At 37.3% G+C, this 15,905-nt stretch overlaps 1 protein-coding gene across 1 annotated transcript in view; it reads right to left on the bottom strand.

Annotated features, from left to right (window-relative positions):
* Positions 1–4,187: 4,187 nt before the first annotated feature.
* The window catches only part of adamts3 (ADAM metallopeptidase with thrombospondin type 1 motif, 3), a 101,386-nt gene continuing 89,668 nt past the window's right edge, over positions 4,188–15,905 (bottom strand). Inside the window, 3 exon segments of the mRNA XM_051894888.1 lie at positions 4,188–6,972; positions 9,328–9,445; positions 10,988–11,195. Coding sequence (XP_051750848.1) covers positions 6,497–6,972; positions 9,328–9,445; positions 10,988–11,195 — 802 coding nt within the window. The 3' untranslated portion in view covers positions 4,188–6,496.

A 15,905-nucleotide genomic window follows, 5' to 3' on the forward strand; every position in this document is an offset into this window, starting at 1 on the left:
CACACACACACACACACACATTATATATATATATATATATATATATATATATATATATATATATTTATTATTTACTTGTCATATCACATGAGTAACAAGCTCAATATCACAAGTGCTGTTTTTATCCTGAATAGCACGAGTGCAAATGTGATACTGATTTCATACAACAGTTCAATAAATAAGATTTTTTTCAAAGAAAATATGACTTATAAAGCCAGAGCAGAACTGTTGTGCATCTACAAGCAACACACAGCAGTGTTTTATTAATGAATGAATCCGCATTTTGAGCAAATCAATCAAGTGAACTAATGGCCCATTCATTAAGAGAGCCATTAGGTATGACATCAAAGTACCGCAAGAGCAATTCGGACGCATACAGAACCATCCGCACTATAATCACTCATGTGGTACTTTGATGTCATACACCGATCAGTCTACGCAGTGCCACTGCAAGTCGAACACACCTATTTATTAATTCCTGAATGAATCAGCCGTTTTAACTAATCAAATGAATGACTGACTCATTCTCAATGACATTTACCGCACCTACTGGCAGTTTTAGGCCTGGTTTCACAGACAGGGCTTATACTAAGCTAGGATTAGGGCTTTGTTCATTTGGGACATTTAACCCTTGTGCTGTGTTGAAAACCCTTTGATACTTGTGATGTTCCTGGTCAAAAATGACCGGCCATCAAAAAATTGTTTATAAATCTCTCGTTATGCTACCTTATCACCAAATATTGTTTTCAATCTTTTTGTCAGCTTGATTTCTTTCAATTAGGACAGGTTTTGCGTTCATTTTTGGAACTGTTTAATCATAAGCCTTATTTATCTGACCTCAGTTTTTGAATGAAAAAAGCTTTATTTGTGGATATTTAAAAAAAAAAAAAAAAAAAAAAATGAAAAAAATAAATAAATAAATAAATTGCAGTGGTGATCACTGATTGATGCTTTTCTCATTTAACACAATAATGAATTTAAATGATCTTTTGGGGGTAATTTCTCAGCCAAATTCAGTGTGTGATTAATTTGCCATTATTTCAATTAATTAATTGGCACATCATGTAATTAATTACAGTAACAGTACAGTATTTTAACGTTTTTGAGCATTAAAATGCTCACCAAGGCTGTGTTTATTTCATAAAAAGTACAGTAAAAACAGTAGTATTGAGAAATATTATTACAATTTAAAATAACAGTTTTCTATTTGAATATATTTTCAAATGTAACTTATTCTTGTGATGGCAAAGCTGAATTTTCAGCATCATTCCTCCAGTTTTCAGCATCACATGATCCTGCAAAAATCATTCTAATATGCTGATTTGCTGCTCAGGTAAGATTTATTATTATTGTCAATGTTGAAAACAGTTGTGCTGCTTCACATTTTTGTGGAAATGACTGCTGGCAGATGAATCATCTGAGTGCTCTTACAGGTTTGTGTTATATTTAGCTCCATCTATTTTCTATACTCCACTCTGTAAGTGATTCTCTGAATCACTCAGGTGTAATGCGCTGTCAGATTTGTGTCAACTAGTGCTTACTTGAACACGTTCAATTTTGGTGTCATCTGTCAATGGATTCTTCCTCCATACTGTCTGTATCTTTATGGTGGACTTGCTTTATGGTGGAGCTGCTTTCCTTAGTGGTTTCTTCTTGAGTGGACAGATGACATCCAATCCATACTTGTATAATTTTTCTGGATGGACTTTGAGGTACATTCAATGCACTTACATTATTACATTTGAGCAATGTGCGAGATTTAAAAAAACAAAAACAAAAACACATTTAATTTGACTATAAAGTAGCTCTGCAGAAAACAGTGTCATCTTCCAGCTCAGTTCTGTTCTCATCAAATAGTGTCAGTGCAGTCAGATCAATAAGATTGTTGAATATTAAGTGTCCCCAACTAGGCAAGAGTATGTACCAGTATTTTCTAAAAATGGTGTTCTAGGCTGAATAACTTTTCAAACATGCAACAGTGTTGGACATACCAGTGAAAATTACTTGTAGTTTTCCTCATCTGCCATCTTTAAATTTCACTACATGCTATACATGACATTCTTTTTCAGTCCTGGCAAACTGTGTATCATTTGGGATTTGGGACTCTAGCTTGGATATTTGACTATTGTTTATGATAAAAATGGTTACAGTGACCGTAATTTTATAATTTATGTCAAGAGTACACTACAAATTAATTGACTGGTAGTTATTGATATTTACAACAGACTAACAAGGCATCCATATTCAGTCACGTCTGCTCCAGTTTATTTGCGTTCACAGGGCTTTGCTGAATGACATTCATAGGGCATTTAGTCCAAAAGTGGAGAAATATTGCCATTTTCACATACTTACTTCATATTTCTTTAGACAGAATCATAATTTCTATTCATTTCCAAGTCTTATTCTGGCATCATTCTGGCATGATATTAAATATACACTGAACAAAATTATAAACACAACACTTTTGTTTTTGCCCCCATTTTTCATGAGCCGAACTCAGAGATCTAAGACTTTTTCTATGTACACAAAAGGCCTATTTCTCTCAAATATTGTTCACAAATCTGTCTAAATCTGTGTTAGTGAGCACTTCTCCTTTGCCGAGATAATCCATCCACCTCACAGGTGTGGCATATCAAGATGCTGATTAGACAGCATGATTAATGCACAGGTGTGCCTTAGGCTGGCCACAATAAAAGGCCACTCTAAAATGTGCAGTTTTATCACACAGCACAATGCCACAGATGTCGCAAGTTTTGAGGGAGTGTACAATTGGCATGCTGACTGCAGGAATGTCCACCAGAGCTGTTGCCCGTGAATTGAATGTTCATTTCTCTACCATTTCTCTCTGCCGTCTCCAAAGGCGTTTCAGAGAATTTGGCAGTACATCCAACTGGCCTCACAACCACAGACCAAGTGTAACCACACCAACACCACTCCACATCCAGCATCTTCACCTCCAAGATCGTCTGAGACCAGCCACCCTGACAGCTGCTGCAACAATCGGTTTGTATAACCAAAGAATTTCTGCACAAACTGTCAGAAACCGTCTCAGGGAAGCTCATCTGCATGCTCATCATCCTCATCGGGGTCTCGACCTAACTGCAGTTCGTCATCATAACCGACTTGAGTGGGCAAATGCTCACATTCGATGGTGTCTGGCACTTTGGAGAGGTGTTCTCTTAACGGATGAATCCCGTTTTTCACTGTACAGGGCAGGCATCGTGTGGGTGAGTGGTTTGCTGATGTCAACGTTGTGGATTGAGTGGCCCATGGTGGCGGTGGGGTTATGGTATGGGCAGGCGTATGTTATGGACAACGAACACAGGTGCATTTTATTGATGGCATTTTGAATGCACAGAGATACCGTGACGAGATCCTGAGGCCCATTGTTGTGCCATTCATCCACGACCATCACCTCATGTTGCAGCATGATAATGCACGGCCCCATGTTGCAAGGATCTGTACACAATTCCTGGAAGCTGAAAACATCCCAGTTCTTGCATGGCCAGCATACTCACTGGACATGTCACCCATTGAGCATGTTTGGGATGCTCTGGATTGGCGTATACAACAGCGTGTTCCAGTTCCTGCCAATATCCAGCAACTTCGCACAGCCATTGAAGAGGAGTGGACCAACATTCCACAGGCCACAATCAACAACCTGATCAACTCTATGCGAAGGAGAATCATGCTGTCTAATCAGCATCTTGATATGCCACACTTGTGAGGTGGATGGATTATCTCAGCAAAGGAGAAGTGCTCACTAACACAGATTTAGACAGATTTGTGAACAATATTTGAGAGTAATAGACCTTTTGTGTACATAGAAAAAGTCTTAGATCTTTGAGTTCAGCTCATGAAAAATGGGGTCAAAAACAAAAGTGTTGCGTTTATTTTTTCAAGTGTTGCGTTAATTTTGTTCAGAGTAATTTTGGCTAATTAATCTGAATGGATCTTAGAAATGAAAGCCTGCCACAATATAGCAATTTTGAGCCTTAAAGGTATGTGGAGCTGGAAAATGAATGGGCAGCCCAGGTTATACTTTTATATGAACACCATGTGCAGCACCAGTGCACCAGCAATTTAATGTTGCAATAAAATGTTTGCCTCAGTGAAATAATTGATTTCCATAGAGAAGTCTGTATAGATACCCATGGTGACAGAAAAAAAGGAAATTTCAATGAAGAGCATTTTCAGTGCATTTAATTCTGTTTTGTAATAATAGCAAGGGGGAAAACTAAAAATAGACAGACTAAAGCCTCAGTGTTCTAGCACACATATCCCAACATACATTTCATTTAAGGATTTACATAATAAATTTAGTAGGATTCATTAAATGTTGAATTAGCTGTTGCTATTTTCACAAACACATCTGCAAACAGAGTTTTCAGTCATTTTAGTAGTATTATCTTAGGATTATAATCGTACATTTTCACTGTAAAGAGTCTTGTAGAGGTCTTAGTAGAGGAAAGGGGAAAATGTGAGTTCACATTTAATCAAACAACAGGGCAAACCTAAAAAGTACTCTTAAGAGACAGTGTGGTGTTTATTACTTTCTTTATTGCTATGTGCTCCCCATTACAAAAAAACAGCCTCAGTAGTGTACACTCCCATTACAACTAACAAAAGTACAAATTAAAACAAAAAGAAATGACTGCAAGCAACTGAAAGTGTCTTTGTAAGTCAGAACAACGATTAATACTTAAATGGACATGGAGTTGTGAGGATATGCTTTATCCTTTTGTATTGGGTGTCTGTCTGTGGCTTAGGGATTGTCAATTTAACATCTACTATTCACATTCTTTTGTGTTTCTGAAAGCTAGCTGATTTTATTAGTAACAAATTCTTTGTTAGCAGAAAGTGAACAATTTTTTTTTGTGATGCACACAACGTTCACCTCAGCTTTCATCGGTTGAATGAAGTTGTCTATTCTAGAAGATCAAGTCTTGTTTTAGGTAAAGCTACGAATTAACTGTAAAAACAGTTTCGTGTAGGATTGGGGGATTTGTGGGTGAAGGACAATGAATCACTGTAAATGACAGCTTTGTTTATTTTCTCTACAATATTTCTATTCTAAAATGGCTGAGAAACAGCTTTCCCTTATAACATCTCAAAAGCTGAGCATGTCTTATTGTATCTAAAACGGCAGTTAAAACAGCAACAAGGCTATTTATATGTCTACTTTTGTTTGTGTTTACTTTTGTGAGCGACTCTTACTACTCAATGGGAGCTTGTGTTTTTGTTCTGAAGTAACAGACAATGAAGTAACACTTAAATGATGTTGAACTTTGAATCTCAATAAATACTCTAAAGTTCTCAATGGTATATACAATAGCTTTACAGTAGCACACAGGTGAGAGTGTGTGTACAGTTATGAATAGCTGAACTCCACTGATAGATTAACTGGTCCCCTTGGTATTGCAGTCAGATGCATTGTGGTTGAGATATTACCCTTGATTATAAAAAATAAATAGCTTTCCTCTCCCTCAGACAAGAGTTATCTTGTGCAGTATAAGATCTCCAGAAAGTCCAGCTTTACTCCTTCAAAATCCCACCTGAAACATCCAATTCACAATATATATGATGGGTCTCCTACATTATGATGAAGCTAGCTGCTTAATGACGTTCACGCTTAATTTTGTCACTCAATTTTTCTGGCTGAAGGTGAATTCATAAGACAAAATAGGAGAAATCTAAGAGGCAAGTGTCAAAGAGAAGCTTCAACATCACAGGTAAACATTTTACAGGAAAAATTCTTTTGGAGGAAAACAAAGTCTATGAGAATTTATTTAATCGATGACTTGCTGAGAGGCTGATTCACGAGTGACGGAAATGCTTTTGTAACCAAAAGTAGATATTTCATTGCACTTTTAATGGTATTTCACTGATGTTTTTCCTTTGGCTCACAACGTTTTGGAATACTAATTCTTCAGTGCTTAACTCGTGGGTGAAAGCACATTTCCTAAAATATTATTAACGTGTTAATATAAAAAAGCACCGATAATGGTCCTGAATCTCTTATTTTAAAAATCCTCAGCTTGTATGTTTGAAAAAAAATAATACTGACATTTTCCATATACAGTATTTACAGGAATGTTCATAAATATTAATTGGTCAAACAAGTTTGGAGCTGTTAAAAATAAAACTGTAAAGATCGTGAAGTTTGATACAACTACAAGCGTTTCCTCACGAGTACCACCGGAGTCTCTTCACGTATGCGAACCAAACCTCCATATCCAGGACCCTGAAAGGATCATGATAAGAACGTCTTTGGCACATTCCCCTTCACAACAGTGTGTGATTGACAAGTGTGTTCTAAAAACAAATACTGCCGGTGGGGGAATTGAGAACATTTGAAAGTGAACCAGCACTTTTCCCTCTCTTGCTTTTAAATATCTTGAGGACGATCTGAAGGGAACGATGAATGTTAAAGATCTATATCTACATCAAACAAATAAGAGAGAGACTCCAGAGGAAAAAAGACACAAACTAGCCTTCATCTCTCCACCTCGGATAATGCCATTGGCCACTGAGACTCTTGGGAACTTTCCAGCTGCCATGGTACATCTTTACCGCCGTCCTCGTTCCACGAGCTATGGATTGTCATTGCAGGCAGATTTCTCACACCAGGTTTGAGGCGCTTTTGCGTCTTGCTGTTCTCGGGTTTGCGAGGTGGGGGAGTGGCGGTCTGCTTGGCAAATTGGCCTTGTGAAGAGGATCCCCGCTGATGCTGCTGAGGGCCTTTCAGAGTTCCATTAATGGCTGAGGCTGAGAGTGTCTCCAGAAGTTGAGAGGCTGAACCGAAGCGAAGTTCCTCCTCCGTCTCAGCAGCTTCGTGCAGAAGAGGAGCAAAAGTGCCACTTCGCTTACTGCAGGATTCACAGCAGAGCTTGTTGTAACCTGGTATCGAGCAATAACGAGCCAGAACCTCCATTTGACAGAATATGGACTTGTCTCCTCCGCATGGCTCATCTGTCAGAGAAGCACAAGGCTTTTATTTGGTGCCGAATAAAATTCACAGAAGATTTTCACATTTCAGCTTTTTTAAAAAGTCGGTGTCTTTATATCATCAATATTACCAAATACAGTAGGATCTATGTCTCTTTACATACAGTACAGTAAAATAAACTGCCCATACACAATTATGATTGATATTTCACCCAAGTGATAGTTGACAACATTGGGAGTACAACCAACAGTTCACCCAAAAATGAAAATTTTGTCATGATTTACTCACCTTCAAGCTATTCCAAATCAGTATGACTTTCTACCTTTTGTGTTTCACATCAGTATGACAAATCAGTATGACTTCGTGCCTTTTGTTTTGTGTTCCCATTCAGTTGACCAGTTTCTGGTTATAATTTTTGTCAAGTCTGACACTGCACATCTCAGTTTACGTGTCCAAACATGAATATACAATCCCAGTATGCTGCATTACAACTGAAAAATCACAATCCTAACCTTTATCTCCACCAAAATCTCAGTTGGCCAGACAGTGATTCATCTTTTCTCAATTGTTAAAATATTGGTGTCTGGGATGTCATAAGTCTAGAGACTAGTGTAATATTTTTTAAACTATGCTATAAATGAATAGTACTTATAAACAGCTGCTGAGATTGTATTCTCACTTGAAATTGAGTTGACCCAGAAACAGTATTCAGCATGTCACAATTAATAAGAGGATACTGGGGCTGTCAAGGTCTAACATGAAAAAGTGAATAATAAAAATATATACAAAAGTCCATACCACTTATTCACTTATTGTATAAAATCTTCTTAAACCATACAATAGTTGAGTATATGATTTTCAGACTGAATCTTAACAATCGCTCACAAAATGCATCCTTTTTGAAACTTAAAAAGTCCTTATTTGTTGCATTATTTAAGTTGTTTTCAAATGTGTTCCACAGAAGAAAGAAAGTCATACAGGTTTGGAACGACATGAGAGTGAGTAAATGATGACAGAATGTTCATTTTTTTGGGGTGAACTATCCATTTAGTCTTGATAATTAGTGATGTAAATATGGATAATGTAATTCTGAAGCCAATATTGAACTCAGAGGTCTGTCGGGGATGTGGCAAGTCTGATGCATTGCATAGTGACGCTTATGTGTGGGTGACTCAGATTTGTGTAATTTTCTGATCCCCTCAGCTTTACCATATTGTTCCTCTCTCCTTTCACTGTCCTATTCAATACAAAAGTAAAAGCGCGCAAAAAAATGCAGAGGTCCTCAGTAAAAAAGCCACAAGGTCTTTCAATTATTTTAAGTCATAAAAGAGCCATTCCAGTTTTTGAAGTTGGATTACGGACTGTTTGCCACTAGGTAAACCACCAACTGGCTGTGTTTTACAGATGAAAAGAAGCAAAATGCCTCCAGCTCCCTAAGGAGCCCCGCTTTATACACAGATGAAAAGTTAAGCAGTATGCCGCAAGTGTCAGTTGTAAAGGGTAGATGTTTTGTTAACCTTCCACTGAGATGGATGTCATACAGGTGCGGCTTAAGCCATTAAACAGGAATTAGGGGGTGCTGTCATGCAAGCAGACACATAAAGAAAGTGCTATTCACAGTGATATCTGCTGAGATTCATTTTAGATTTCGCACTCTTATCGCTGTACTCAAGGCACACAAAAAACACAAAAATGCTGACCAGCTGAGTGTTACTCATAAAAGATTGGAAGAAACTTCTCGAGAGCAGCGATAGAGTTCTATTGAGCAAAGTCAGGCCTTTATGTTGTTTGTTAAGAAACTGTTTTTGTGCTCTAGGCAGTGCACATCACCACAGTCAAACACGATGAATAAAACACAAAGATAAATGTGCAATTTCAAACTCATGGGGTGTAAAAAAGGTATAGGGAGAAATGCAAAAACAGTACATTATTTAACAATAAGAAATGTTGCCAAAAGCTCATGTTTGAGTTCAAGCTTGTAGGCATTATGTGACCTAATTAATAGCTTTCTCACGCGTAATTTGCGTTTCTAAATAAAAGCTCTCAACAGACAACTGAGATGGGGTAAACAAGCTTCTCCAGAGAGCAGTTGAGAAGTTCATAGACCACAAAAGGGATTCTGGGAAATTCACTGTGGTTAAGGGCACCATGAATAATGTCATCAATGCAGATGAATTTGTGCATTGTGCAACACTTTCCGTTCTCTTTCAATAGGCTTTCTTTTGTTGAAAGAACAACATGAACAGTTTAGCCATTCAAGATCCCATAAAATCGCTTGATGAGTGCAGACTTTTGTCTTGTGCTGACGCGTTTCCTGCTGAAACCAATTCCCTGTTTTGGGATGCAGAATTTGTAATTGTGTGTCTATGTCATCTTACCGTGACAGGGTCCTGGCCTGCAGACTTTGTGCGACTCAGGCTTCTCGCCAGTGCATTGATCTCCAATGCGACATGTGACCAGGCGTCGTGCCACACCCTCCCCACAGGACACTGAGCACTGAGAGATAAGAAAGAGGGTGATGGGAACCACAGAGAAATACACATGGTTTCAAACATCTAACACTGTGTCCTAAACATGCACAATGCAATTTGTCTGTCCACATTAGGGCTTTTCACACTTGAAATAGTTAACCTTGGGTCATTCTAAACCCTGGGCATTTATAAGATGACGTTTCACACTGTACATTCCTAAACCCTGGGTTAACATTCTTATTTCCATATTCATGGTGTCAGTGTTACTAATTGGATGAATGTGCAAGCAATATGTTTACGTAAAGGCTCTAGCATTGCACATCCTCATGTTACATATTGCAGACTGTACTATCCTGAATGTACTTTTCAGACTTTATAGGTGAAAATGAAATGGTTTCTTCTTTACTCCAATTGTTGCAATTTCTATCCCTATTTGACATTTTTCCCCTCAAACACTCAAACTACTATGTAAATCCTATTTAAATACAGCACACAGCACTACTGGCCAAAGCCCCTGAAAATGAGGCAGGCAATTGTCTGTCGGTTGCTAAGCATCTAGTCGTAACATTCTGACAACGCAACATTTCACACCGCAAAAGTGATGCCAAACCTGCTTCTAAGTTACAAGTGTGAAACGTTCCCTTGCTCTGGGTTAAAAGCAGCGTTTAGAGCAACAATAACCCAAGGCTAAGTGCAGTGTAAAAAATTCAGTTGAATCACAGCCAAATAGAAAATATTTGATGTTTAACACAGTTATGATGAGGGAAACTTTGGACCAATGAGATTTCAAAGATCTCATTGGATACGAAGAGTGACTATGCAGAAATAGAAGAGGGTTCATGTCCTGACGCTTATTGCAGTCACAGCTGGTTAGGAAAAAAAAAAAAGTAAGCTTTACATGAAAAGATTGCCTTTATCGCACCGCATGTTGCCTTTATGTCCAGTTTTTATTGACACAGCTTGGTGTTAATCCTTTTGCTTGGGGTCAAAATCAATACCACATAGGCTGGTTCACTAGAGGATTGCACCTATCGACAGTGTATTAGCTCAAGCTCGATATGTCTGTATAAAATTTTAAATCATCTAAAGACTACTTGGCAATTTAAACACTCAAAGTCTGGATTTTAGCTTTCTGACACAGCTGGGTAATAAGGTCACTGTCATGAAAAAAAAATCTCTCTAGTTGACTTTCAAAATCATTATTGATAAAATTTATGGAAATGTCAGGCCTCACTTGGACACTATCAGTGCAGGGAAACAATTATAACCAAGTTAAAAATTTCAAACTAAAAGGAAATACCTTTTAAGTCTTAATTTGTTTTGTTTTCCTCCAGACATTTCTTGACTTTCCAAAAAAACAAAAACACATTAGTCAAATGATACTGATATCACACAGATTTCAAGCCAAATTACACCGGAAACTGTAAAAAGTATTTCTTTCTGCCAAGCTTTGCAAAATAAAATTCAACCTTCTCACTTTCCCAAAATGCTATTTTCAAAAACCTTGACAACTACAGCACCTTTGTAATGACAGCAACAAAACACCTGTGACCTGAGAAAAACATACCTCTGACCAGGCCCCAGTCCTCCATTGGGCAGGGCAGGGTATTCTGTTACATGGCCTTCTGATCTCAGGGTTTTCTCCATTGCAGTACTTGCTGTGGATGGAGCGGTTCGTGCCCTCATGAAGGAACTGGACACAGCGCACAGTGCGGATTTGGTATCCCAAGCTCCCACAGGTTTTAGTGCAATGTTCCCACTCCTCTGTGATCCATCTGTCAGACAACAAATGAAATGTGGTTCAATCCACTTGTGACGTACTGAATTCTGTTTCAGGATCCAGGCCTCCATTCACAGTGAGAATACTCAACAGCTGTTTATCAGCACTGTTCATTCATAGCACACCTCTGAGCTAAGCTTTTAAAAATTCAGTGTGCACTACAGTCTAGGCTCACGGCGTACTGGACACCAATATTTTAACAATTCAGAAAAGATGATCACTGTTTGGCCTACTGAGATTTCGGTATGGTGATAAAGGTTAGGATCATGATTTTTCAGTTGTACTATAGTACACCACAAGCATATTTTAGCAGTGTTTGTTGTTTGCTTTTGGGATCTGATAGATTGTTTGAACCCTGAAATGGTGATGTGTGACATCAAACTAAACATGCAGATAAATGGACATTACTGAGATATGAGATTTGGTCTGGACATAGACATCCATGTGCATATGTCCACAGACCAACAATTGAGCAGACAATACCGGACAAAGAACTAAGGAAACTAAGGGCTTAAACACACAGGAAGAGTTAAATAACCAGAACAGAAACAGTTCGGGATTTATCAGAAACTAATGACCAAAGAACACAGGCAAAACGGGAGCAGGGAAAACTAAACCCATGATGAAACATGATGAAACTAAACAGACATTGACATAACCCTGACATTACCTTTACAGCGATCGTCAATAATCAGTTTAATGTCTATACTTTTTTTTATAAATTAAAATTTATAAACCAGCTTGTGAAGAAATCAACACACTTTCAGGCCAATTTGTAACTATTTTACGTTTTGGTGAATTGGTGGCTATAATTCGTATGAATTTGTATGATCTCACTGGTACATTTTCATATGATCTATTTATGTCCACTGATGGTTATGATCAGGGTTAGATTTAGGGGTGGCCCTTCAAGCCCAAATACTGACTACATTAAAATGTTAATCATTCTGACTGAGAAATCTCTCAAACGTTTTCAATTATCCTTATCTGCCTATTATCATTCACAAATCTGTCCCATTATTTCAGGACTATAAAACTGCTCAACACATTTCCTCCTTAAACAGAAGGAGCTTCCACTCATTACTCCTTGTCCCAAGACAGACCAGCTGCTAACAAATCTGTGTTGGATAAAATGAATCAGATGGACTATTTAGCAATCAGAATGTGATCAGAGAATGTAAATGCTCGGTCTGATGAACTAAAAGTTGTATTTGAAGATACTTTATAAAGCTCAAAACCAATCATACAGTCATTGAGAATATATCCAGGGCAGAACACAAATAAAATGACACATGGTCAACTCTTGACTATGTATTAAAGACTGGTTAACAACAAATATACGTCAGAACATTTAAAGGGAGAGTTCACCCAAAAATGACAATTCTGTCATCATTTACTCACCCTCATGTTGTTCTAAATCTCTTACTTTCTTTCTTCTGTGAAATATATAAGCAGATAAACTGTATTTTTTTGTTGTTGCTGTTGTTCACATAATGGAAGTGAATGGTTTCCAACATTCTTCAAAATATCTTCTTTCACAAAAGAAAGTCTAAGGTTTGGAATGATATGAGGGTGTAAATGATGCCAGAATTTTTTGGGTGAACTATCCCTTTAATTCAGTTTTTTTAGTGAATGATAGATGCCATATTATCAGTAAATGACCCACTCAGTGGTGGATAGTAATGAAGTATTTTTTACTTCGTACTGCACTTAAGTACATTTTTCAAGTAGGCCAATCTGTACTTTACTGGAGTATTTTTATTTTGAGAAACTTTTACTTTTACTTGACTACATTCCAAAGCATTGGCCTAATTTGGTATTTTTTGCTGAACTGAAGAAATTGTCATGTGCTCTGAGACACAATTGCAGTGTCCGATTCATGGCTGATTCTTTTCAATGAACCTGTTAAACCGGTTCGCAAATCGTACAGAAAGATTATTTTTTACGAATTGGACTGATCCGATTGCAGTTGTTCTCGAGTCAACAACTCATTGATTCAATGATCTGTTCAAAGCGAGTCTCTAGTTAACTGAATTTACAAGTCTGGCTCAAAATGAGCCAAGAACCGGGATCCTCGGAGCTTGAGTGTGTGTGCGACTGATGGTGCGAAAGGTTACAAATGCCAAATTTTAGGATTGATTATAGTAAATAAAATTCACAACTGTCAGTTGTTTGTGAACTAAATCTGCTGTAATAGGGTGAGCTGTAATGCTTGAATGCCCATGTCCATTTCACCATCTCAACAGTGTAGATTAAGTAAAAAACATCACAACATAACATTAAAATAATGCACTTGCATTCCCCACTGCCGTAGTAGTTTCAAATTATATAAAACTAGTACGTTTGCATAGCATTTATACAAATGTTATGCATGATTCAGCCCTATGTGACATCTGTTTTTATTGTTTGTCAACACACATCACATAGCCTATTATGTATCTGCTTCCACTAATCTTCCTTACTGACTAGTGCTGGCTACTTGACAATTCGTAATAATTCATAATGATTTCAGACCCAGCAATTCTCCCTCCACCAGGTATTTTGAGCAGTAGGATTATAGAAAATATCTAATACAAAATTAAGGTAAAAGTACGTATGTATATAAAAATCACAACACAAACATTCATCTGTACTTAAGTACATTAAAAATCAAGTACTTTTGTACTTGAAAGGAGTGCTTAAACACTTTCACTGAAGTAATGTACTATTTTATAAGTGTATCTGTAATTTTAGTCAAGTGCTTGAATTGTGTACTTCATCCACCACTGACTGGACACACTGGAGTTTGCATCAGAGAGGAGAGTGATGTCAAAACTACAGAATATAACTGACCTGCTACCACCTCCGCAGCATGCTTTTGGTAGTGAGGAGCATGTTCTGCGGTTGAACCGGCCTATGTAACAGAGCACTACAGAAGGTCATTTGTGCCTCATTTGTGACTTTATAACTCATCAACATAGCATATGAGAAAAGGCATCATTGACCTGTGTGAACTGGCATAATTAAACAGTGCAGCCTTTTCTACTGCTCTTGTACGTCTTAAACAAATACTGACATCTGTGAGATACAGTAGTCATGCTGAAAGATTAAAAAATTACCTTTATTTTACATTAATTTTGTTTTTGAGTGAACTATCCCTTTAATGGATGGGAAGATTAAAATTTTTGAATTTTTTATATTCCCCACACCATGCATGTTTATTAAATATTTCAGTTATTTTAATTAATGCTTTTAGCAATACAAGATGGGTATTCTAGTTGCCTTTCACACATTTTACCATATTTAATTATATTACACAGATTTTGGCAAAAACAGCCTAGCAGTAGGACAGCAAAGGAAGCAGAAGAAACCGAAATGGCCACCACCTACAGAGACAGCTTCGAGAATGAGGAAGATAAAAAAAAAAATGAAAGAAAATTAGGACAAGCGAATACAAAGGGAATGGGAAAAAGGGAATGGGAAAAAGGAAATGCAAGAAGAACTGCAGGCACAATCTCATCCTCCGCAGATGTGAGGGAGGAGGAGCCCTTTTGACTGATGGGCACACAGAGGAATTATCAGAATCGAAATAGGGAGCCGTCACAGCAGCTGAATCTCCAGCAACAGTTCAGCTTGTGGAAAATGAAATGATTCTTCAGCAGCTCCAGTAGTTTAACATTCATACATTAACATTTCAACATTTGTAATTTTTTTTACCATTTTTAACCCCCCCCCCCCAAAAAAAAATTGTCTTTAGTGCATATTTAAGGACCTCATTTATGCTAACTGCATTCAATTTCAAATGTATTAAGAGATATAAAAGAATCATCATGCCTCAATCTGCAATTAGTTTTCTTTCCTGTGCCACATTAGGAGGATAATCTTTGGGAAAGTCTAAAAGGCTGAACTACAATTATGTGGCTTTCCTCTCAGCATGAAATGTACAAAGTGACGTGGGAGAGTGAACAATTATCATACGTAAGGGGCTCAAATTATAATCTCATTAAAAATGTCTCTTTACTCTGTGGAGCTCTACAGTACTATTCACTCTGTTGCAAATTTATCAAAGGAACTGATGATTAAAAGAAAAGGTACGTTATAGCTTCCTCTACATGAAGAAGCAGACATGCATATGTACAACTGGCTAATTAGAGGTCTGTAATCTGGGTCTGTATAAAAGGTGTTTACTGCGTTTGTCTTTAGACAGCGTCATGTTTACTGATAATGACAAAGGGAAAGGACGTGTGGAAGGCCCATACGTATGGACATGGTTTGGGTATTTTGTAATGCAAATTACGGTAACACTTTAGTTTAGGGTCTAATTCTCATTATTAACTAGTTTATTATCATACAAATTAGGATACTGGCTGTTTATTAGTTCTTATAAAGCACACATTAATGCCTTATTCTGCATGGCCATATTCTACATTCCTAATCCTACCCAATACCTAAACTTAACAACTACCTTACTAACTATTAATAAGCAGCATAATTAGGAGTTTACTGAAGCAAAAGTTGTAGTTAATAATTAATAGTGAGAATTGGACCCTAATCTAAAGTGTGACCCAAATTACTTAACTCTGGCATGCAGTCGCTCATTTAGAATACTCCATATTAACCTTAGAACAAGCTTAAAAACAAATTCATGTGCATTCATGTTAAGCAGAATTTTTCTCCTGTGTATATAAATATGAATAATCCACACAATTATTAGTGAATGAGTTCT

This window comes from Ctenopharyngodon idella, chromosome 5 (genome assembly GCF_019924925.1).
Source record: "Ctenopharyngodon idella isolate HZGC_01 chromosome 5, HZGC01, whole genome shotgun sequence".
Classification (NCBI taxonomy): Eukaryota; Metazoa; Chordata; class Actinopteri; order Cypriniformes; family Xenocyprididae; genus Ctenopharyngodon; species Ctenopharyngodon idella.